Source organism: Phacochoerus africanus, chromosome 8 (assembly GCF_016906955.1).
Source record: "Phacochoerus africanus isolate WHEZ1 chromosome 8, ROS_Pafr_v1, whole genome shotgun sequence".
Lineage (NCBI taxonomy): Eukaryota > Metazoa > Chordata > Mammalia > Artiodactyla > Suidae > Phacochoerus > Phacochoerus africanus.
In genome coordinates this window covers 87,165,280-87,188,506 of record NC_062551.1, presented here as the reverse complement: position 1 = coordinate 87,188,506, position 23,227 = coordinate 87,165,280, and the positions used below count along the sequence as shown (strand labels likewise).

At 39.8% G+C, this 23,227-nt stretch overlaps 1 protein-coding gene and 1 non-coding gene across 14 annotated transcripts in view; both read left to right on the top strand.

Moving 5' to 3' along the window:
* PUM1 (pumilio RNA binding family member 1) overlaps positions 1 to 23,227 on the top strand; it is a 139,750-nt gene that overhangs the window by 82,764 nt on the left and 33,759 nt on the right. For 5 of the 13 annotated variants that reach the window (XM_047792965.1, XM_047792966.1, XM_047792972.1 and 2 more), the window contains exons 8-14: positions 1,187 to 1,280; positions 2,579 to 2,695; positions 7,758 to 7,909; positions 14,338 to 14,476; positions 15,935 to 16,078; positions 16,987 to 17,283; positions 18,371 to 18,607. In XM_047792965.1, the coding sequence (XP_047648921.1) occupies positions 1,187 to 1,280; positions 2,579 to 2,695; positions 7,758 to 7,909; positions 14,338 to 14,476; positions 15,935 to 16,078; positions 16,987 to 17,283; positions 18,371 to 18,607 (1,180 nt within the window). The remainder of the gene's footprint in view (positions 1 to 1,186; positions 1,281 to 2,578; positions 2,696 to 7,757; positions 7,910 to 14,337; positions 14,477 to 15,934; positions 16,079 to 16,986; positions 17,284 to 18,370; positions 18,608 to 23,227) is intronic. The other 8 variants (XM_047792976.1, XM_047792970.1, XM_047792969.1 and 5 more) reach the window with 4 other exon arrangements.
* Positions 14,590 to 14,666, top strand: LOC125134786 (small nucleolar RNA SNORD103/SNORD85). Its single transcript, XR_007136785.1, has one exon. It is a non-coding gene; the product is annotated as a small nucleolar RNA SNORD103/SNORD85 (small nucleolar RNA).

The following is a 23,227-nucleotide window of genomic DNA, read 5'->3' as shown; positions in this document are numbered from 1 at the left end:
AAATTCTTCCATTCTGATTTCAACAAATAAAGAAGTCTTCGGTATAACTCCTTGGGAGGAAGCATAACAGGGCAATCCAAAATCATGTGTCCCTTTCTTTGTACCAATACTATTCATACTAAAATCTATGAACACTTAATTCAGTGTTATATCTCTAGTTCCTTGCACAGTGCCGACCAGGGTTTTTTTTTTGTTGTTGTTTCATAAATATTTATGGAATGAGTGAGTGGATGATTGACTTTATAATAAGAGGGAATCTTGGATATTCCTATTGTCAAGGCCTTTGAACTCCTTTTTTTCTTTTGGGACATAAGCAGCATGCTAAATCTGAGCTGATAGTTTTTTCTCTTTTCTTTTTTTAATTTTATGGCTGTACTTGCAGCATAGGGAGGTTCCTGGGTGAGGGATTGAATCTGAGCTGCAGGAGTGCTGGATCCATTGGGCTGGGGATCAGACCTGGGCCTCCACCGTGACCCGTGCCACTCCAGTGGGATTCTTAACCCTCTGTGCCACAGCAGGAACTTTCCTAGGTGTCTTTATTTATTTATTTGTTTATTTTAAAGTAGCTATATTTCTGTTGTTTTATTTCTTACATATACAAGAATTGGTATTCTAGGAAACTCAGCGCACCCCACACCCCCATTTGTGCAGTTTACCCATTAGGGTAAGCCACTGGTTGAGGAAGGTATCCAATATCATTCCCCTGGGAAGAGGCAGCCAGAGGATGATATAATAAATATTTTTCCTGTCCAAAACGTGAGTAGGTAAGAATTAATTCAGAGTGTTTGTGGGGGCTTCAAAAGAACTGAAGGGAGGTGACGGCACTAGGTCCAATGTGGTAAGTCATTTATAGTACATTTGTTTAGTTTTTAAGAGTGCTCTGGATCAGGCAGGACCCTCAGCCCTGTTGACAGCCTTAGGGCATTCGTATGTATGTTTGTGGTTCAGGGGACAGAGAGCCTGAGAAGTAGTCAGCACATGGTAACTGGGTGCTCCAAATTGAGGTAAAGACAGGGAAAATGAAACCATGAAGCATCAGAGATACTAAAGGAATGAGTAGAGAATGAGAACATTTTTGTCTTAAGTATCACATTTAAACAAGGGCTTATAGAAATTTTTAATCAGAAAGGTTTTATATTTCATGAGACAGATTTCCTCACCTCATCATGTCCTTTTCTTCCCTCAGCTGTTCCAAAGACCTAACGCACTTGCTGTCCAGCAGTTGACAGCCGCTCAGCAGCAGCAGTATGCGCTGGCAGCCGCGCATCAGCCCCACATCGGTAAGTCCTTAAGCCGATAGCGCCCTTATAGGTGTGGCCCCCATTTAAGGATAGCAGCAGCTATGAAACTCAGTAGTATAGGCTGATGATCAAAGTCCAGGCAGATCCCTCAAAGCAAATGACCTCTTACTCTTGTCCAGTTGTCTCTAGCCACATTCTTTTTCTAGACCTCAGCTCCTAAGATTTCTTAGTATCCAATTATTGCTCTGCCTCATCTGTTTCAGGATTTATTTACTATAGTAGTGCCTGGCATCAACTCTGTTTGGATGAACTCAGATAACAATAGTTTTGTCCTTGTTGGGTTATATAGACTATGGATATGTCAACATCACATTTGTTAAGTAGCATGTGTTGAAAATTTTTTACAAGTATTATCTTACTGGCTTTTAAAATAGCTTTGCCCTTTTCCTATCACATTTGATGTTTTGATGTGCGTATTTTAGTCTTAATGTGTAGACCTCCCTCCTGCCCCACCTTCCTCAGATCTCTTTGAAACAAAGTGCTATACGTATAGACAAGTACAAGTAGAAAAAAATTGTAAATGTGTCCAAATGATGTGATTGAATAGATAAAAAATCACCAGTCCTGGATTGTGGAATACGGTGGAAGAAAAGACTTGCTTCCAACCTAGATATACAGGTGACCCTTGAACAACATGGGTTTGAGTTGCACAGGTCCACTTATACGCAGACTTTTTCGATAGATACGTTCTACGGTACCAGTCAATTCTTAGTTGAATCATTGATGCAGGACCATGGCTGTGGTGAGCCAACTGTAAAGTCACACACGGATTTTGGGCTGCATGGGGATTGGCACCCCTTAACTCCTGCATTGTCAAAGGGTCAACTGTATTAACTAGGCACAAAAGCCTTTGCCTGGGTCCAATTTAGTTTATACTTATAGATAGTACTCTTTATACATATGTGTACATTTTCTTTGCGGAAAACAGGAAAATTGTTTAAATGGAAATAAATCTTTCCCTCCATCCCATTTTACAAATTCTTTTAAATTCCTTTATTTTAGCCTGTTATAATTTTGATAGTCTTTTAGAAATTGTGCTGAATTTAAAGCCGCATAATGATTTTAATTGTAATTCTTCAGCAAAGGTTAAAAAAATAGATGACACCGTAATCTTTAGTGTAGGGATTAATATATCTTTTTAACAGTCCTTTTTACTCTCAACCTATCGTTTCTTTTCTTTTTTCTTTTTTTCCTCACCTATAGCCTGGAATGATTAGCCAAACTGTGTAGGTGTTTGGTAGGGCTGCAGTTTTAGTCAAGTTTGTTTTTACTGACAGGTATGTTTTCAGCAGGTTTAGCTCCCGCTGCGTTTGTCCCCAATCCATACATCATCAGTGCCGCGCCCCCAGGGACGGACCCCTACACAGCTGGATTGGCTGCAGCAGCGACACTAGGTGAGCCATTCTGCTGCACGAGGGATTTTCTTACCCACTAAAGTTGTTTTGATGGGCGCACATTCTTTATATTTTTTCACAAAACCACGTCTCCTGTGCAGATTTCTCTCCTGATTTCCAGGGCCATCTGCCTGCCATTTAGGTATCTCTGCTTGGCTATAACCTCTGGCTTGGTATTTAAAGGCCGGTTAATCAGCTACCTCGTGTATAGACGTTTTTGATCCACTGGGCCACCAGTTGCTCATACATACTTCGGGAAATGTCTTCTCTTGCTCAGGTCTTTCTACTACCTCTAGTTTACTGTAGTCCAGGACCTTTTAATCTTTACCTAGACTTTCTCTGCTGTTCTCTGTACATACTCCGATTTCCTTCTTTCTCCCTGCTGCTCCACCCAAGTTGTTCAAGAGAACTGATTCAAACACAAATCTTACCTTTCACCCTTCTACTTAAATCCTTTGTTGATTTCTGTCTTACCCACCCTAATAAAGTATACTGCAGTTGTTGTCAGATGCTGCTGGTCATTCCAACGTACTTGAGTGGTGGTGGTAATGGTACTCATGGGTTGTTCCTTGCAATCAGTGTTTCTGAGGATTAGTGAGGATTAGAACACCAGTGTGTATAGGTTTCTCTCCATGACTTTGTGGATGTCTCTGCATATGCACGACTTTCTCCCTCTTCAAATTGGCTGCCACTGTACACACTAGTCATACCTTTTTTTTTTGGGCTGTGTTTATGACATGCAGAAATCCCCAGACCAGGATCGAACCTGAGCCACAGCAGTGACAACACTGAGTCCTTAACCACTAGGCCACCAGGGAACTCCCAGCAGCCCTAAATTAATTTTAGTTTGCTACACATCCATACCGCACAGATTTAGGCCTCTGTGTCTTTGGACATTATGATCTCCTTAGCCTTCTAGAGTAAACTCTTTCCCCATTCTTTGCCTGGGAATCTCCTTAGCTGGTATTGTTCCCTCTGAAAAGCCTTCTTTTGCTAATCTTTTCCTGTTCTTTCTCTTATCATCACTTTGTATTTATTTGCCTGTGTGGATGTATTCATGAGTGGTTCCCCCCCTCCCCCCGCGCCCCGATTGAACTCTTTCAAAGGCTGTCATTATTTTTATTTGACTCTGTATGGCACAGTTGCTCTCAAAATAGTGGGGTCATAAATATATGGTAGATTGAATTCAGTGTTAGGACAAACTTAATTTCTTCCAGAATAAGTATTCTTTGGAGATAGATATAACTCTCCAAGTCATATTAATCATGACTAAATATTATTTGTGAGATCTCTGTCCTTATTGTGTAGCATGTGATTTGTAATTGTGAACTCAAATGCAGTATAGAATTTCATTTTTTTTTCTTTTGAATTGTTCACATTTTGGCATGGCTTGTGATCAGAACATATTTAATACAGTTTCTTTGCTCCTGTTGCCTTTAGGGAAAATAGAATCTTTGTCAACCACCATTACTATTTATTGAACCCTTATTAACTATTTGCCAGTGAATGCTTTCCTTTGATAGGAGTTGTTGGATTATGGCTTTTCATATTAGGAATTTGGGACTCCAGAGAGCTGTCTTGTTTGAGGGTCACACAGTTTATATGTTGTAGAGTTGGGGTTTGAGCCAGATCTAATTCAAAGCCTCATGCGTGTACTTTACTGTAGTTAGTATACAATGTCCATCCTATCTTTTTTTTTTTTTGTCTTTTCAGGGTTGCACCTGCGACATATACAGGTTCCCAGGCTAGGGGTCTAATTGGAGCTATAGCCGCTGGCCTGTACCACAGCCAGAGCAATACGGGATCTGAGCCTCTTCTGCGACCTACACCACAGCTCATGGCAATGCCGGATCCTTAACCCACTGAGTGAGGCCAGGGATTGAACCTGCAGCCTCATTGTTCTTGTCGGATTCATTTCTGCTGTGCCAGGACAGGAATTCCAGTGTCCATGTTATCTTGAATTGTCTCCTCTGTACTTTTTTCCTCTACTAACCTACTATATATTATTTGAAACAAAGAACTCGTCTTAGGGATGGCACACTTGTTCTCACTGATACCATAGTTTCGTGATGAGAATCTTGATTTTTATACTCATTAGCTGAGCCAGACTGAAAATGAAGTGTTTTCATGTAGAACCAGAAATGTTAACTACCCAAACTGTAAAACTGCTTATTTTTTTTTGGAGTGTTAATTGGAGGAATTGAAGCAGGCATCCTAAGGAGTCAAACCCAATGAATGATGCACCCTGAGCTATTTTACTAAATGCAGTCATAAGCCACATGACCAAGGAAAGTAGTAGAAAGGCCAGTTGAGAAAATTTAAAGGACAGTGCACACGTTTATGGTAACAGCAGTCTGTGCACAGTAGAGATTTCCTCTTTTTGGCTCTTGGGGGAGCCTTGGGACTATCATTGCAGGTTGTAGCCTAACCTTTCACAATAGATGTGGCAACTCCCTAACATCTATTACACCCGTTTTGCAAGTGAGGAAACTAAGACGCAGAGTCTTTGTTGAGTTGTGGGGGTTTTTTTTCTTTTTCTTTTTAGGGCCGCACCTGTGGCATGTGGATGTTCCCAGGCTAGGGGCTGAATTGGAGCTACAGCTGCCGCCCTGCACAACAAGCCACAGCAATGCCAGATCCGAGTCTCGACTGCGACCTATACCACAGCTCACAGCAATGCCAGATCCTGAGCCCACTGAGTGAGGCCAGGGGTCGAACCTGCAACCTCATGGTTCCTGGTCAGATTTGTTTCCACTGCTTGGTGATGGGAACTCCTGAATTGTGTTCTTTTAACTGTCCAAGACCACCCCACTTTATAAACACTAGTCAGATGAGGTTGGGGCCTTACCGCTCTCTTCAACTTGAAGTGTTACCATTTTTAGACTTCTTTTTGGGGGGCAGAGGGGCAGGGAAGTTCCTGAGCTAGGGCTGTACCCATGTCACAGAGAACTCCTGTATTAAACTAGTTAGATGCTTACAAGTTAGAAAAAAAATTTTTTTTTAATGATTTTTATTTTTTCCATTAAAGTTAGTTTACAGTGTTCTGTCAATTTCTACTGTACAGCAAAGTGACCAAGTCATACATATATATTATTTTTCTCACATTATCCTCTGTCGTGTTCCATCACAAATGACTAGATATTTGCTCATTATTAAAAAAATAGCTCACATTGTAACATAGCTTTTCTAAGCACTTTCTTTTTGTACCAACTTGCGCTGTTTCACAGTGGGCATCTTTATAAACAGCTTCTTGATCTTAGACTAAGCCCACAGGTACAGAAAATGCCAAATTAGAGATGTCAGAGTAGGAGTAGGAGTTCCCTTTGAGGCGCAGTGGAAACAAATCTGACTAGTATCCATGAGGATGTGGGTTCGATCCCTGACCTCACTCACTGGACAAAGGATCCAGCATTGCCATGAACTGTGGTGTAGGTTGCAGACGTGGCTTGGATGGCACATGGCTGTGGCATAGGCCAGCTGCTATAGCTCCGACTCAACCCCTAGACTGGGAACTTCCAGTCACCATGAGCGTGGCCCTAAAAAGCAAAAAAAAATGTCAGAGCAATATCAGATGGTGGTATAATTTGACTTATTTGTGTTTTAGAAACTTCCAAATGGGGAAACAAAAAACATGTGCCAATTTCTTTCCTTCTTTTTTTCTTTTTGGTCTTTTTGCCATTTTCTTGGGCCTCTCCTGCAGCATATGGAGGTTCCCAGGCTAGGGGTCTGGAGCTGTAGCCACTGGCCTAGCCGCGTCTGCAACCTACACCACAGCTCACGGCAACACCGGATCCCTAACCCACTGAGCAAGGCCAGGGATCGAACCCACAACCTCATGGTTCCTAGTTGGATTCGTTAACCACTGAGCCATGATGGGAACTCCTGTGCCAATTTATTTCAACTTAATGAAATTTATATTTCTATAGGATTGACTACTATGTCAGAATGGATATGTTTGAAACAGCTCTATGGAACTTCACTGAAAAGCATAGTTATTATTTAAGTTGCAAATATTTGAGGCTCTGTGCTATAACTAAGGAGTGCTTATTGTAGATGTGAGGAGCTGGCTTTGAGTCTTCGTCTTGGTTGGCAAATGAACTTTGCTGTTTCCTGCCACTAGCTTCAGAGAATTATCTGGTTTAGATTTCTGCCACATTCTGTGGTTTAGATTATGCATGTTGCTGTCTGCATAGCTCTATTACCTCTCTGTTGCCTGTTCTGTTTGTCAGAGACTACAGTTGTAGCTTGTCGCCAAAGAAGGCGAACAGATTATTTAGATTAAAGCAGAATGCTTCGTTTTGTTGAGGATACTCACGTCTGTAAGATGTGTTAGTTTTTTTGTTTCTGTTTTGACCTAAATTTAAAATTTCATGTATATCACTCTCTGAATGTTGTTGGGTTGATTGCTTTTTGTGACATTAAAAATAGAAATAGGAAAATCAGACCTCTTAGAATTGGAGCATTGGAGCTTCCAGTGGTGTATCTGGGCTTTGTTGCCAGACAGCTGATGGATTTTCACACTTCTGCAGTTAAGGAAGCACCAGTATCCCTATCCCTGCCTATTAGTCACCTCAGGTGCCATCCGTCCCACAGAAAGCATGGTACAACTCAGTCTTTTGTTGTGTTCCATCACTTTAAGCATACAAACTCTCCATTTATTTCCCTTCTTACAACAAACTTTGTCTGTACCTATCCTATATCCTTTTTTTCTTAGTGGAAAATTATGCCTTTGCCTTCTTGACCTAAGGTCAGTTCCTCCATCTGCCTTTATACCCACTGCTTCCAACTTCTGTCACTTATGCTACCTTTTAATACCTTCAGTGCTTTGTCCTTCACAAGCTTCTTCCTCTAGGCCTGGAGTATATTACTGACTTGAAAAGACTTTGTATGGGGATAATGTATCATTTTTTAAAAACGGAATTCAAGATTGTCTAGAACGAATCAATATATCCTTAAGTTAATATTTTACAGTAGTGTCTTCTGAGTCAGATGTTGTCTTTGGAAACTCTGAGATGATTCTTAAGAGTTTAAACTTTTCTTACCTTTCTCTTGCTGTCTCTAGGCCCAGCTGTGGTCCCTCACCAGTATTATGGAGTTACTCCTTGGGGAGTCTACCCTGCCAGTCTTTTCCAGCAGCAAGCTGCTGCTGCCGCCGCAGCAACAAATTCTGCTAATCAGCAGACCACCCCACAGGCTCAGCAGGGGCAGCAGCAGGTAAATGGAAATAAAATTTACCCCATCTAAGTGTGAATTTTAGATGTTATATGTAATTAAAAGGTAATACTGTTCCTGATAGGGAAACTGTGAATGGTAAATGAGCGAGTTCCCCTGTGTGGTACCTGGGTTCAGACTCAGACTTACCTGTGCTTTACTGAGTGCCTTTCATGTATCAGGACCTTGCTTAATGTAACTAGGTGAATAGATTATAGTATCACATGTAAGGCTGCTTAGAGGATTTTCCAGTTAAGTGTATATAGTCAGCAAGTGGCAAAGTGAGTATGCATACTGATAGTCTTCTTTCTTTGATGCTATAATCACCTTAAGCACCATCCTCAGATCATGTCTGGCTCTCTCTTTAAGTAGGTAGGTACTAGTTCTTCACATTGCTTATATATAACATCAATTAAAAAAAAATTGAAGTGTAAATTGATTTGTGTATAATATGTTAGTTTCAGGTGTACAGCAAAATGATTTAGTTATACACACATGTACATATATGTGTGTGTGTTTTTCAGATTCCTCTCCATTATAGGTTATTATAAGATATTGAGTATAATTTCTTAATGCTATCCAGTAGGTCCTTATTATCTGTTTTAAACCTGTTATTATATCTCTTTTATTTTAGAATAAGCTTTTAAAATTTTTTAAAAATTTTTCAGTTTTTTACTGGGATATAGTTTATTTACAGTATTGTATTAGAGTAAGTTTTTTGAGTTGAGAAGGGATAGTTAATTGTAAAATTAAGTATTTTATATTAGTTTAGGCCACTTTCTCTTGCTTTCTGGAGTAATACCTACTTATTGCTGAAAATTCTAATGAATTAGATTACTCAAAGAAAATAAATCCCCTAAGTCCTCATATCAGGAAAAAAAAACCCAATATAAATATTTAGTATCTGTCATTCTAGCTTTGTCATTTAATTAATTTCTTATAAATTAGATTATGCTGCTCATATAGCTTTACATTCTGTTATTACACTCTTCCATGTTATTTAATGTTTGTAAATCCATCAAAGAGTATCTTATTTTTTATTTTAAGCAGTCTGTTCGTTATTATTTATGTTACATTTATGTAACTATTCCTATAACTTAGTTATAACTTAGCAGTTATTTATAACTCAGCAGTATTTTATTGTTATAAATAAGATTAATACCCTTTGCATAAATTCATGATTATTTCCATGAATAAAGTCCTAGAAATCAAAATTTTTTCCCCCTTTTTTGGCTGCCATGTGTCATATTGAGTTCCTGGGCCAGGGATCAGATCTGAGCTGTAGTTGCAACCTATGTCACAGCTGCAGCAACTCTGGATCCTTAACCCACTGTGCCAGGCCGGGAGTCTAACCTGTGTCCCAGCACTCCCAAGTTCCCGCCAATCTATTACACCACAGTGGGAACGCCTAGAAAAGGAGTTTTTTTTGTTTGTTTGTTTGTTTGTTTTTTTGAGCAAATAAAACGAGTATTTAGCCATCCAATGTACATTATCAAACCTGAGGAAAAACATGCTCATGTATGTACATAGGATATCATTCAAACAAGAATCCTCTACTTTTTCAGTCTCACTAAGAGAGTCTATGTTTAATTTTTGAGATTCCACAAAATCATAGGAGGAACACAGGTTTTGAATTTTTTATCAGTATTTTACACTAAGATAATTTTTTGGAAGTTCACGTTACAGATACAATTTCAGTATCAAGTGTGGAAGGAATTCATCAGATAATTTGTTGACAGAATAAGTGACACCTATTGATAAATTTCTTAGCTACTCTTTGTGGATAGTTGGTATTTATCAAATGATGATCTTTGTGTTTAAACGGCAGCCAAATCTTGGATTTGGAAGACTAAAGTAATTGCCATGTTTTTAAATTAGCTCTAATAGACTTAATAAGAAATTTTTTTTTTTTTTTTTGGTCTTTTGTGTTTTCAGGGCTGCGCCTGTGGCATATGGAGGTTCCCAGGCAAGGGGTCTAATTGGAGCTGTAGCTGCTGGCCTATGCCACAGTCGCAGCAATGCCAGATCCAAGCCACATCTTCGACCTATACTACAGTTCACGGCAATGCTGGATCCTTAACCCACTGAGCAAGGCCAGGGATGGAACCCACAACCTCATTGTTCCTAGTCAGATTCGTTTCTGCTGCACCACAACGGGAACTCCAATAAGAAAAATATTAATAAATACTTATTAAAAGCTTTTTTTTGGTCTTTTTTAGGGCCTCATCCGCAGCATATGGAGGGTCCCAGGCTAGGGGTCGAATTGGAGCTATAGCCTCCTGCCTACACCACAGCTCATGGCAACGCCAGATCCTTAACCCACTGAGAAAGGCCAGGGATCGAACTCGCAACCTCATGGTTCCTAGTCGGATTTGTTTCCACTGCGCCATGACAGGAACTCCTTAAAAGCTTTTTGTTTAAAGCTAAGTGCTCTACTTATTTCTTTCACTTAATTCTAATTCTGATAAGTAGATTTTATGGCTTGCTAGCATAAGATTGAAGAAATGGGATTTTGTGCCCATGGTCACACCTGTTCTTTTTTTTTTTTTTTCCTTTTTGGTCCTTTTGCCATTTCTTGGACCGCTCCTGTGGCATATGGAGGTTCCCAGGCTAGGGGTCCAATCTGAGCTGTAGCCACCGGCCTCCACCAGAGCCACAGCAACGTGGGATCTGAGCCAGGTCTGCGGCCCACACCACAGCTCACAGCAACGCCGGATCGTTAACCCACTGAGTGAGGCCAGGGATCGAACCCACAACCTCATGGTTCTTAGTCTGATTTATTAACCACTGTGCCATGACGGGAACTCCACACCTATTAAGTTCTTAAGATTTGACCCAAATCTGTAAGTTCACAATTTGTGCTTTCTTCTGACCATATTGTGATATATGGAGTGATAGAAAACCTGAGATCTGGCTTTTGTTCTGCCACTAATTGCAGCTAGGGGAAGTTGCACAATATAGATTTCCTTAACTATAAGATAGGGGCAGGGGTGTGATAACCATGTGTGTTTCAAAGTTTTGTGTCATCCACAATAACAAGCCCTACTGTGAAAAAGTTACTACTATCATTACCTTTTAGTAAGAAGCTGTGTTTTAGTTTCAGTGTTATTTTTGCCAGTTTCTGGCTTTAGGTATTTTAGGAAAATATGATTTTCTTGGTGAACTTATTTATCACTGTCACTGAATGAGATGCCCCTTCTAAACTTTGCTTTTGGCTTTTTTAGTCTTTACCTTTTTTCAGAAAGCATTTTTAATGTTCTAGGCATGTTAACTCTTCCAAATCTGATTGCTGGAACTTTCAGTAGAGTTAATTGCTTTCCACCCAGCTCCATTTTCCTTCTGATTTCTTATTTGTTCTTTTTAAAGTTTCCTTTGACACCTCATACAAATATTTATTATTTTCTATTTCAGAATGTTTCTTTCCTTTTTTTCTTTGTCATTTCCAGGGCTGCATACTTGGCATATGGAGGTTCCCAGGCTAGGGGTCTAATCAGAGCTGTAGCCGCAGGCCTATTGCCATAGCCACAGCAATGCCAGATCCGAGCTACTCCTGCGGTGTGCACCACAGCTCATGGCAACCCCGGATCCTTGACCCCCTGAGCAAGGCCAGGGATGGAACCCGCAACCTCATGGTTCCTAGTAGGATTCGTTAACCACTGAGCCATCATGGGAACTCCCAGAATGTTTCTTAAAGAAAAAATCCTAGGTATTGGGTTGAACCCAAGCACAGGTGGTAAACTTGGAGACGAGTTGATGTTGGATGTTGTGTTCTGTGAGAAATGAGTTTAGAATGCCTTCTGAACTTTGTAGACTGGGGGAGACTGTGTAGTTGATGATTGTGCCAAGCATGATGAACTGCAGAAGGCTGAATTGATTATTAATAAAATATCTCCTTTTTTATTAAGTATTGGTAGATTTTATTTATTTTTATTTTTATTTTTTTGTCTTTTTTACGGATGCACCCACAGCGTCTGGAAGTTCCCAGGCTAGGGGCCGAATTTGAGCTACAACTTCCAGCCTATACCACAGCCACAGCAACAAGGGATCCAAGCCATGTTTGCAACCTACACCATAGCTCACAGCAACGCTGGATCCTTAACCCGATGAATGAGGCCAGGGATCGAACCTGCATCATTATGGATACTATTCAGGTTTGTTACCACTGAGCCACAACAGGAACTCCAGTATTGGTAGAGTTTAGATGCTATGTTTAAATCAGTATGTTTGAAAAGAAATTTGAATTTAACATCTTTTGCATCATGAAGATAGGTAGTAAACTAACTCCTAGGATAGTGTTTTACAAGTAGAAACTTAGTCATTTTTGTGGATTTTATTAGATATAAAATGTGAAATTTTACGCATTTGTGTCCATTAAATTGAAGCTTGATGTTTATGAAGTTAAAATATGAATATTGTCAGCTGACTTAAGAACTTTGATTTATTGTCAAGGGTACCACATAGATTTCTAGGGAGTTGACAAAAAGGAAACATTGCTTTCCTCATTATAAGACAGGACTCCCTAACTCGGACTATCCCTTTGTTCAGGCACCTTGTCCATTTCCTTATCCTCTGACCTTTCACACAATTCCTAACCAAATATAAGCCAAATTCATTATGCTCTATGCAAAGAATGTTTTTACTGATTTTTTTTTTTTTAAAGTTTGCCTTAGCTCTGTACACGCTGTTTATTTTCCAAGAGTTAGAGCTCCGCTGGATTATTGGTTAGGCATCTTCAAAATCTTGGCCCAAACTCTGACCTGTGCACCTTTCTTCTCCTTCTCTTTAATATAGATTGAAGCACTCCTCCTCTTGTAAAGTCCATTAGATTCTTAAGATTCCAAACAGAAATAAGTTGCCTAATATTTTGATAGTAGTTAACTATTGGTTATTGATTATCTCCTCAGTACTAGTTGTTGTGCCTTGCAGATATTAATTGTAGTGCTTCCTACAAACCTGCAAGATCAGCTGTTACTCTACTTTTACAGATAAGAAAATGAGAAACTTTTAAATTAAGTAAATTAAGTGTCTGCACATCTCTTCTTACCAATATGGACAGTGTTGTTCACCTTAAATATTCATTTAATAGATTTGATTATTCGTGATGTCTCTTTTACAGTTTTACCAAATGGTACCAAGAAGAATTTATATATGGATTCTTGATCACATTAACAGAGCAATAATGAAAATGATCTCTTAAGAATTTTGCCCTTGAGGGAGTTCCCATTATGGTGCAGCAGAAATGAATCCCACTAGTGTCCATGAGGATGCGGGTTGGATCCCTGGCCTTGCTCAGTGGAGTGGGGATCTGGTGTTGCCATGAGCCGTAGTGTAGGTTGCAGATGAGGCTCAGATCCTGCATGGCTGTGGCGTAGGCAGGCAGCTGTAGCTCTGATTAGACTCCTCGCTGGAACTTCCATATGCTGTGGGTGTGACCCTAAAAAGCAAAAACAAACAAATAAACAAAAAACCACTTTGCCTTTGGAAATATTGCTAAATGAATAACTTTGATAATTTCAGCCTTGGTCTTTGGGTTTTGCATTTTTCTTGCTGTAGTACTTAGATCTTTTAGAATAGATTCTTCAGAGCATTCAGAGTAAGAATGATTACCAGCATCTTAATACCTATGTTTCATGAATAAAAAGTAGATCCTTCATCATAGTGGCATCTCTGGTATTCTGCACTGAAATGTCAGTGTTCTTGGCTAATACCCATCTCCATTTATTGCTGCGTGTTTGTAGAATTTATGAGAGAGGAAATAGAAACAGTCGGGTCAGGAGCCTCCTAAATTGAATCTATTGCTCTCATTTGGGGACATTTGGGCTCTGATGAATGGGAATAGTGTTATAGAGTAGAGAAAACATTCTCATAGTCCATAAAGAAAATGCAGCCTCTTTTGTGAGTTTTTTTTTGTTTGTTTGTTTTTGTTTAAATACAGATATTGTAGCTTAATTATATTGGTAAATTACTCCTGCTTACACTATCCAAACCTCTCCTCCACTCGAGCGTACTCTTTTCTCACCCACTTTTTGTCAGAGCACTGACATTATTATGGAGTTACCATCTGTTTATCTCATTCGTTGGAATAAAAGCTCCAAGAGGGCAGGGGCTTTATCTTGTTCGTTGCCTTATCCCTAGTACTTGCCAGATGTTAAGTGTTAAGTATTTGATTACTGAGTGAATCATCGCTTTTATATGCTTTTGGCTTCTTACAAAGGTAGTATGTTTAAACTAAGACTGGTAGAATAAAATTTCACTACATGAAATGTTGCTAATTGATTTTTTTTTTAATCCTAAAAGCCATGCCATATAAAACCATTACAGGAAAAATGATTTGCAGCCATTAGTTTTTAAAGTTGCTCCAGCTTAAGCGAGTGATTGGTCTTAGATATTTCCAATGAGGAGAAAGTAGTTGATTTATTTCTGTCTCCCAGGTTCTTCGAGGAGGAGCCAGCCAACGCCCTTTGACCCCAAATCAGAACCAGCAGGGACAACAAACAGATCCGCTAGTGGCAGCAGCAGCAGTGAATTCTGCCCTTGCTTTTGGACAAGGTCTAGCTGCAGGCATGCCAGGTAAGGCTGCATTATTGTTCCTAATCCTTTGAGTAAGAAAAAGTCTGCTTATTAGGCCATTCAGGGGAGAATGGTCAGTACTTTTGGCTTGTTTAGGCCTGTCACGATTGGGGACTGGCAAGGATGACATACACTTGCCCTCACTTAGGCCATAGTTCATTGATGAGAGCACCTAGTGTTCTGAGCCAGTCTTAAATCTTACATGTTGTTAGAGATGGATCAACCTGCACAGGTAGCTTAGAGTATTCTGTTGTCCTTTGGTGATCATCTGTTTTCTCCGTGAGTGTCAAGAATGGAAAGAGCAGCCAGGCTTCATCACCATCACTCCAAGGCTGATGTCTTTGAACAGTATAATTGGGAAGACAATCCTAATATTCCTTGATAGTGTCACCCTTACATTTCTAGGGTTTTACCCAAACCAGCAGTAGAGGTACCTTGTAGCTGTCTGTCCATGATAGATATATCCTGAATGTTTGTTATTCTTAGCTGTTATTCTTGCCTGGTCTTATTTTTTTCATGGATTGCATGTAGTTTTGAGGTTCTTCCTTTGAAACAAGTCTTTATGAAACCTCAGTATAAGTTTATGGATTCTGGAGTTCCTGTTGTGGCACAGTGGAAATGAATCCAACTAGGAACCATGAGGTTGCGGGTTCGATCTCTCGCCTCTCTCAGTGGGTCAGGGATCTGGCATTGTTGTGAGCTGTGATGTAGGCCAGCAGCTGTAGCTCTGATTAGATCCCTAGCCTGGAAACCTCCATATGCTGCAGGTGCGGCCCTAAAAAGCAGGGGGGGGGGTATGGATTTTTACTAATCATGGTGCATAGCCAAATCAACTGATCTCTTTATGAATTCATATCATCCGTTTTCTTAGTTACTAAGCATTTCTCTTTTGTTAGGATCTCAACTGTATTTCTTGCATGGGTCAATAGGATTTGAAGATTGCATCTCAGAGTATTGAAAGAGCTTGTTAATTGAGTCCTATCTAGGTTTTTCCCTGCTAAGTTGCAGGATATTTGTGCTCAGATTATTATGTAGAATTAAAGTTCCATGATTGCTGGAATCATTTGTACCCACTCTTACTTGTATAGTCAAGAAAACTAAAAAAATTGTCAGTGTATGATTGCTGGTGATAACCTTGGTTAGCACTTTAAAAAGCACAGGTATTCCTTGTCCTGCTTGGAGGATAAGTGCCAGGTAGCATGGTACCTCTTTCATACTCATCTTTAAATCTTCACAAGAACTTTGTGAGGCAAGTGTTATTATTAACCTCATTTTGCAGATGAGGAAATGGATACCCAGAGATTCAAGGCTGTACAGCTATCTTAAGTGGTGAAGCCAGGATGTAAATCTAGGTCCTTCTGTCCCCAGAGCTGAGTTTGAAACTATTTACACTATGCTGGTGCCTAGGAGACATTTGTTAGTTTCATATATACTTATCTGTTGGCTTATTATTCTCAGGTTATCCAGTCTTGGCTCCCGCTGCTTACTATGACCAAACTGGTGCCCTTGTGGTGAATGCAGGAGCGAGAAATGGTCTTGGAGCTCCCGTTCGACTTGTAGCTCCTGCCCCAGTCATCATTAGTTCCTCAGCTGCACAAGCAGGTGAGTTTTTACATTTTAGTGGATACACTTAGATCCGAAAGGAATGATTGATGATATACTCTTTTTTTTTTCCTTCGGGCCGTCCCCATGACATTTGGAGGTTCCCGGGCCAGGGATTGAACCTGTGCGGCAAGGGAACTCCTGACGGATGATATTCTTAAACTATGTTGTAATATACTTTGACAGTTCTCGGTATACCTATTCTAATTACCCTGTGATTTCAAAGAGAGAATCAGAAGCAGCAGATGACCTTGATAGATTCTGATTGTGTTCACAGCTTGTACCAGCTGGGTAGCAGCAAGGACCTGCTCTGCTATGAACACAGGAAGTTGGATTACTCATACAAAATGGCACTGTTGGCAAAAGTACAAGGCTGTTTTCATAGAAGTCCACATCATGATTTTAAGATGTGTTTTTTGTTTTTGTTTTTTGCTTGGGTGGAGCAATAGGTTTTTAAGTCATATATATATATAGTAAATTTGGGAACAACAATAGGGACATTTAGGCGAGAGCAGCATGCTCAGGTGTCCTAGGAATTTGAGGGACTGCAGTATATGGTTCTGGGAAAAAGTCCTTAATTAGATATTTGTAGAACTTGAGATTTTAGGAAGTAGTTGTATTTGAAATGAATACTTTTGATATCCATATCGCTTTTAAACTATAGATTCTTTAAAGCTGCCAACATAGTGAACTTGGCTTCTGTGGTATTTTGACTTTGAATTGAAAGTAGAAATAGAAAATAGAAGCTTCAGATAAAGGAATCAAAGCTAGATATGTATAGTTCTTTACAAGGTTTGTGTCTGCTTTGAAAAGATATGGGAGCGTTAAAAGGCTTTCAAAAGGGTAACAATATAGTTTGGAAAAGTGGTCAGTCTCTTTCATAGCCAAATGATTTGCTTTCTTCATAGCTGTTGCAGCAGCTGCAGCTTCAGCAAATGGAGCGGCCGGTGGTCTTGCTGGAACAACAAATGGACCATTTCGCCCTTTAGGAACCCAGCAGCCTCAGCCCCAGCCCCAGCAGCAGCCCAGTAACAACCTGGCATCCAGTTCTTTCTATGGCAACAACTCTCTGAGCAGCAATTCACAGAGCAGCTCCCTCTTCTCCCAGGGCTCTGCCCAGCCTGCCAACACATCCTTGGGATTTGGAAGTAGCAGTTCTCTCGGCGCCACACTGGGATCAGCCCTTGGAGGGTTTGGAACAGCAGGTAGAAATCAGACTGATGTGCTGTTGAAACTGAATTTTAATTATTTTTACGATCTTTATGGAACACTGGCAATGCATGGAACCCTGGACAGATACCACAGGCAGATCTGGACCGAGCCCCATGGGAACCCAGCCGTCCCACATGTCTTTGAGATGATGGACTGTTCAAACCAAGTTATACATTTGGGGCCTATTTCAGGTTTTACACTCATGTTGCTACTTATTTATACTCTCGAAGTCAGTTTGTTTTAGGGATTAGAAAATCCGGGGAGACTTTTGCAGGCATTGGGAAGAATGTGGAGGAAGAATGTGGAAGTATACAAATGTGGATGTTAAAAACCAAGGAAGACCTACCAAGATCACAGGGTAGTGAACTCCACAGTCTCAAGGCCTTAAAGAGTCAGGAGTTTTCTCTAGTCTTTTGAGAAGAATTAATGTGGATATTATGGGAAAGTGGGAGGAAGGAAGTTGAGACTAAGATATTTTTAATGTTTTGATGGGAGAAAAAGGCAGGAAAGTAGTAAGGTAAACAATGGGATAATCATAATGTTGGTAAAACAATGTTATCTCAAAACAGAAGGGTTTATTTGCGAGAAAGTATCTTAAATTGGAGATTGGGGGCTAGTAATAACTCTTGATTAAACCCATTGAGAAACCAGGCTTTCATATGAGTCTTGTGTAGTGGGGCAATACCCCATTCACAAATCTTTTTTCTACTCCATTTTTCTACTAGAACCTTTGGGTTGATGAAAGGCAGTCTTTCTAGCCCATTTTCTTTCACCTTTTCCATAACTTATGTGGCCGTCAGAGGTTTTTTAACCCACCCCCACCCTCATAATATGTGACACAAAAGGAAGGAAAATTTAGAATATGTGTGACGGTTTGTGAAAGAGTTTCATGTTAACCTGAGCCATGTCCTCTTTATTACTTTACCTGCCCCTAGAACTGCCACAGGAACAGTTAGGCTGTCTCTGCTGACAAATTTTCGGTGGTAAGGAGTCTGGATCAAAGTGTTAGGAACAGATCACTGGGCTTGTTCTTCAAAGAACAGGCCTGTTCTTATCTGCATTGTTTTAATTCCATTTTAGTTGCAAACTCCAACACTGGCAGTGGCTCCCGCCGTGACTCCCTGACTGGCAGCAGTGACCTTTATAAGAGGACATCGAGCAGCTTGACCCCCATTGGACACAGTTTTTATAACGGCCTTAGCTTTTCCTCCTCTCCTGGACCCGTGGGCATGCCTCTCCCTAGTCAGGGACCAGGACATTCACAGACACCACCTCCTTCCCTCTCTTCACACGGATCCTCTTCAAGCTTAAACCTGGGTAAGAACCATTACTATAACACCACCTTGAACTCTAGAAATCTCTTGCCACTGATGACATTAGAAGTACTTTGCATAAGCAAAGGACAGTCCCTTTATCCTAGACGTGTCCTGGGTGTACTCTGCCTTCCTGAAGTACCTCATGTTGTTTAGGCTGTACCTAGATAGCACATAAGTTTTGGATTTATTAAAGTTTGGGTGCATCCCCTTGTATATTCACTTCAGTTTTAGTATGAACATCTTTGGCTGTTCTCTGGCTACATGTGAGAATCTTTCATTATAAACACAGTACAGCTTCATTTTAAGTAAAGCTGGAAAATAGAGACGAAGAATGTATTCACCTACTATCACCGCTATTAATATTTAGCCTTATTTTCAGACCCCCCCCATGTACATATTTAATATCTTTCTCACATAAAGCATTTTATTATAAAAATTTTGTTAAATTCTTTTAAAAATATGTTTGTATATACATTTGTATATACATTCTTAAACTATGTAGTATGCTAATGAGTATAGATGTATATTTCCCCATTTTATGTTTACCTTGTTATATATATGGGGTTAAAATTTTTTACCATTTAGATCCTGGAAAATGAGGAGGGGAAAGAGGATGCTAAGCAGCAGGCTATAAGAATGAAAAGAAACTTGTGTTAATAATTTGGGAAGTTCGAGAGTTCCTTTTATAGCTCAGTGGTAATGATTCCAGCTATATCCCTGAGGACGTGGGTTCAATCCCTGGCCTCGCTCAGTGGGTTAAGGATCTGGCATTGCCATGAGCTACGATGTAGGTCGCACGCATGGTTCAGATCCTGTGTTGCTGTGGCTGTGGTGTAGGCCAGCAGCTACAGTTACAATTTGACCCCTACCCTGGGAACTTCCATATGACCTGGGTGCAGCCATTAAACCACCCCTCTGCCTCAAAAAAATCTTGAGGTGGCAGATTTCAGATGACTTAAGAGATGGAAGATGGTACACAATCCCTTCCTCTAGTTATGTATTGAGTTTGGATTTTGAAGTACTGATTTATTTCTTAGAAGGGGAAAGTTGAGGCATAGAAGTACAGTGACCATGCAGGTTATTGTGCAACCCAGGACACTTTTGAGAGTTAATGTGGTGCTATTAATAATTACTCTGTGATGACAGGTCTAAATCAGGACTGTTCTGGGAAATATCATGCATGACCACTTTGCCTAGAAGATTCTGGTTTTTAAAACTTTCATTTATTATTATTTTTAAATTAAAACTTTATTTTTTTAGAGCAGTTTTAGTCTCGTAGCAAAATTGAGGAGTGAGTACAGAGATTTCTCCTATACCCACATATACAGTAACCTCTCCCATTGTCAGCATCCCCCACCAGAGTGCTACCTTTGTTACAATTGATGAAGCTGCATTGACACATACTATCATCCACAGTTCCTAGCTGACATGGACCTTTTGTTTGTTTGGTTTTTTGGTTTGTTTTGATTTTAATCAGAGTAGAAGTGGCTTTATGGACTCAGAAATGAGGACTGACTAAAAACAAATAGTATACCTTCATTTAGAAAGACAAAGACTGGGAAATGATTTATAAACAAACAAAAAACCCAACCCCAAACCCTCGAGGGTGTAGGATAGTATTATTTTAGAACTAAGAGTGACATCTGAGGTTGAGGTATGAGTTTTAAGGCAAACCTATATATGTATATACTTAGACATTTGAGAGATGGAAAAAGAGAGTATCTGCATGTTTATCCTGAGATTTCACATGATAAGAACCCTAATAACTGAAGTTAGAAATGGATATTACTTTAGAAAAGTTGTGGGGACGTTCCAGATTGCCCAAGTCCATATTGGATGGATAAGGAATAGGGTATATTGCACGACAGTTGCTTCTTATGGGAGAATTCCTGGCTTTAAAGAATGAGGGTTAATGCAAAATTACAAGGGAGAGATGAAAGTCCTAGTTTAGTATGTAGATAGAAGGTACTAACATTTATTGAATAGTCATTACTGGCTATTATTTATGGTTTTAGGTGCTGTACTTCAGAAGATAGAGTATTATGCCTATGATACAGAAGTGAGCAAACTGGCTTAAATATCTTGCCTAGGGTTTCTCATATCTGAGCAGATTTAGAGTCATACCTTTCTGACTCAGAAGCATGCAGTGTCAGTATATATCCTGCCATGTAATGTGCCCAGGATATCTTTTAAACCAGGGCATTATCGGGTCCAGAAATCGTACCCTTTTTAATTCTTTGGTTTAAACATTTGAACTATGTCAGCATATACTAAGGAAGTAGTAAATTAAATAAATCTGCAAAAAATTTTTCGTAAAGAGCCAGATAGTGGATATTTTAGGCTTGCAGGTCAGATGGTCTCTGTAGTCGCTATTCAGCTCTGCAGTAAAGTACGAGAGCAGCCACAGGCAAAATGTAAATAAATATAGCTATCTTCCAATAAAACTTTATTTATAAAAATAGGTAGCAGGCCAGATTTGTCCTGTGGGCTGTGCCTTAGCAACCTCTGAAGTAAATGCTATGGCTCTTGGTGTTTGAAAATGGAGCTGGATACATTACTTGCATGCATGGTGCCTTTCCTGTTTCCAATATATTAGCAATTTAATAAAATGTTTTGCTCCTTTTTGTTGTTGTTCTTTTTCTGGCCACACCTGTGGCATATGGAAGTTCCTAGGCTACAGGTCCAATTGGAGCTGCACCTGCCAGCCTACACCACAGCCATAGCAACACAGTAACCGGGCCACATCTGTGATATATGCTGTAGCTTGCAGCAATGCCTTATCCTTAACCCACTGAGTGAGGCCAGGGATGGCGCTCACATCCTCATGGATACTAGGTGGGTTCTTAACCTGCTGAGTCACAATGGGATCTCCCCTTCTTCTTAATTTATGTTTTCCCTGTGAAGTAGGAACAATTGTTGCAAGTTATTTCTTATTTTAATGACTTGCTATCTGTCTAGTTTTGTTTTTAACTTCCCTTCCCTTTAAAATTTTTTTACTTTGTTTAAGCACTTTATATGTATGTATTGGACTTCCATTGCTGCATGTACCACGTTCATAATACGTGCCATTCCTGAGGAACATTGTGTCTTAATTGGTAGTGCTTTGCCTCATCTCATCTGTTTCCTTGAAAAAAGCATTCTTGTGTGCTCTAGTCTTAACCATTGCAAAAGGATCAGCACAATAAGTCTAGGTACCATCTGTCACCAAGGAAATGTAACATTTCTTTACCAAATGTATATTGGGCCTCTCCTGATATAGCTTCTACTATTAATACTACACTGCTGCCACCAGCCATCAATTTTTGGATCATTAACAACCGTACTAAGCATTCATTCATTGTGTTAAATACTCAAATAACTCTTTACAAAGAGAAACCTAAACTTAGCATGGTTTAATGACTTTGATAATACTCCACAGCCAGTGTTTGAATGCACCCTCTCACTTAAATCTCTTATTATCCCAGTGTGGATCACTTCTCCATGATATCATTTTCATACTTCCTTTCATTAGACAGACATGTGTAAGGATACGTGAAAAAATCGGTGTCTTTTTTGTTATTTTTCTCATTATTTATTAAGTAGTCACTTTGTAAAAAAAAAATTTTTAGGGCCACACCTGTGGCATATGGAAGTTCCCAGGCTAGGGGTTGAATCAGAGCTACAGCTGCCTGACTGTGCCCCAGCCACAGCAACGCAGGATCCAAGCTGCATCTGTGACCTACACCACAGCTCACAGCAATACTGGATACTTAACCCATTGAGTGAGGCCAGGGATTATACCTGCATCCTCATGGACACTAGTTGGGTTCGTCACTGAGCCATAATGGGAACTCCCACTTATTGAGTGCCTCCTATAGATTCCTCAGTGCTTTTTCTACTATTTGTTTAAAGATCAAACTTGTATTTTTAAAAAACAACTATTGGGTTGTGTCATACATATGATAAATTTACCATTTCAAGTGTACAATTCAGTGCTTTTTAGTAACTTTCTATATTGTGTAACCACAGTATTTCATCCCCTCTATAATATTCCTCTTGACTATTTACAGTTAGTCCCCATTTCACATCCTTGTGTGCTCCAGTCAACCACTGATCCACTTTCTAGTTTTTGGGGGGCTGACCACGCGGCATGCAAGTTCCTGGGCCAAGGATCGAACCCATGCCACAGCAGCATGACCCAGGCCACTGCAGTGACAACACCGGACCCTGAACCAGCTGTACCACAAGAGAACTTCTACTTGCTGTTTTGAAATTTGCCTTTTCCGGACATTTCGTACAGATAGAATCTTATAGTATGTGACTTGACTGCTTTTGCTTGGCTTCTTTCCCTTCACAAAATTTTGAAATTTCATCTGTGATATATGATCTGTCAGTAGCTTTGTTCCATTTTATTGCTGAATTGTCTTACATTTTGTGGCTATACCATATTTTGTCTAATGACTCGCAGTTGGAGTATGTTCATTGGTTATAACTTTTGACTATTAGAAATATGTGCTGTGAATATTTGCATGCAAGTCTTTCTGTGGACACTTTGTTTTCATTTTTCTAGGAGTAGAATTTCTGAATTGTGTGTAAGTTCTGTGTTAACCTTTCTGAGACACTGCCCAACTATTTTCCAATT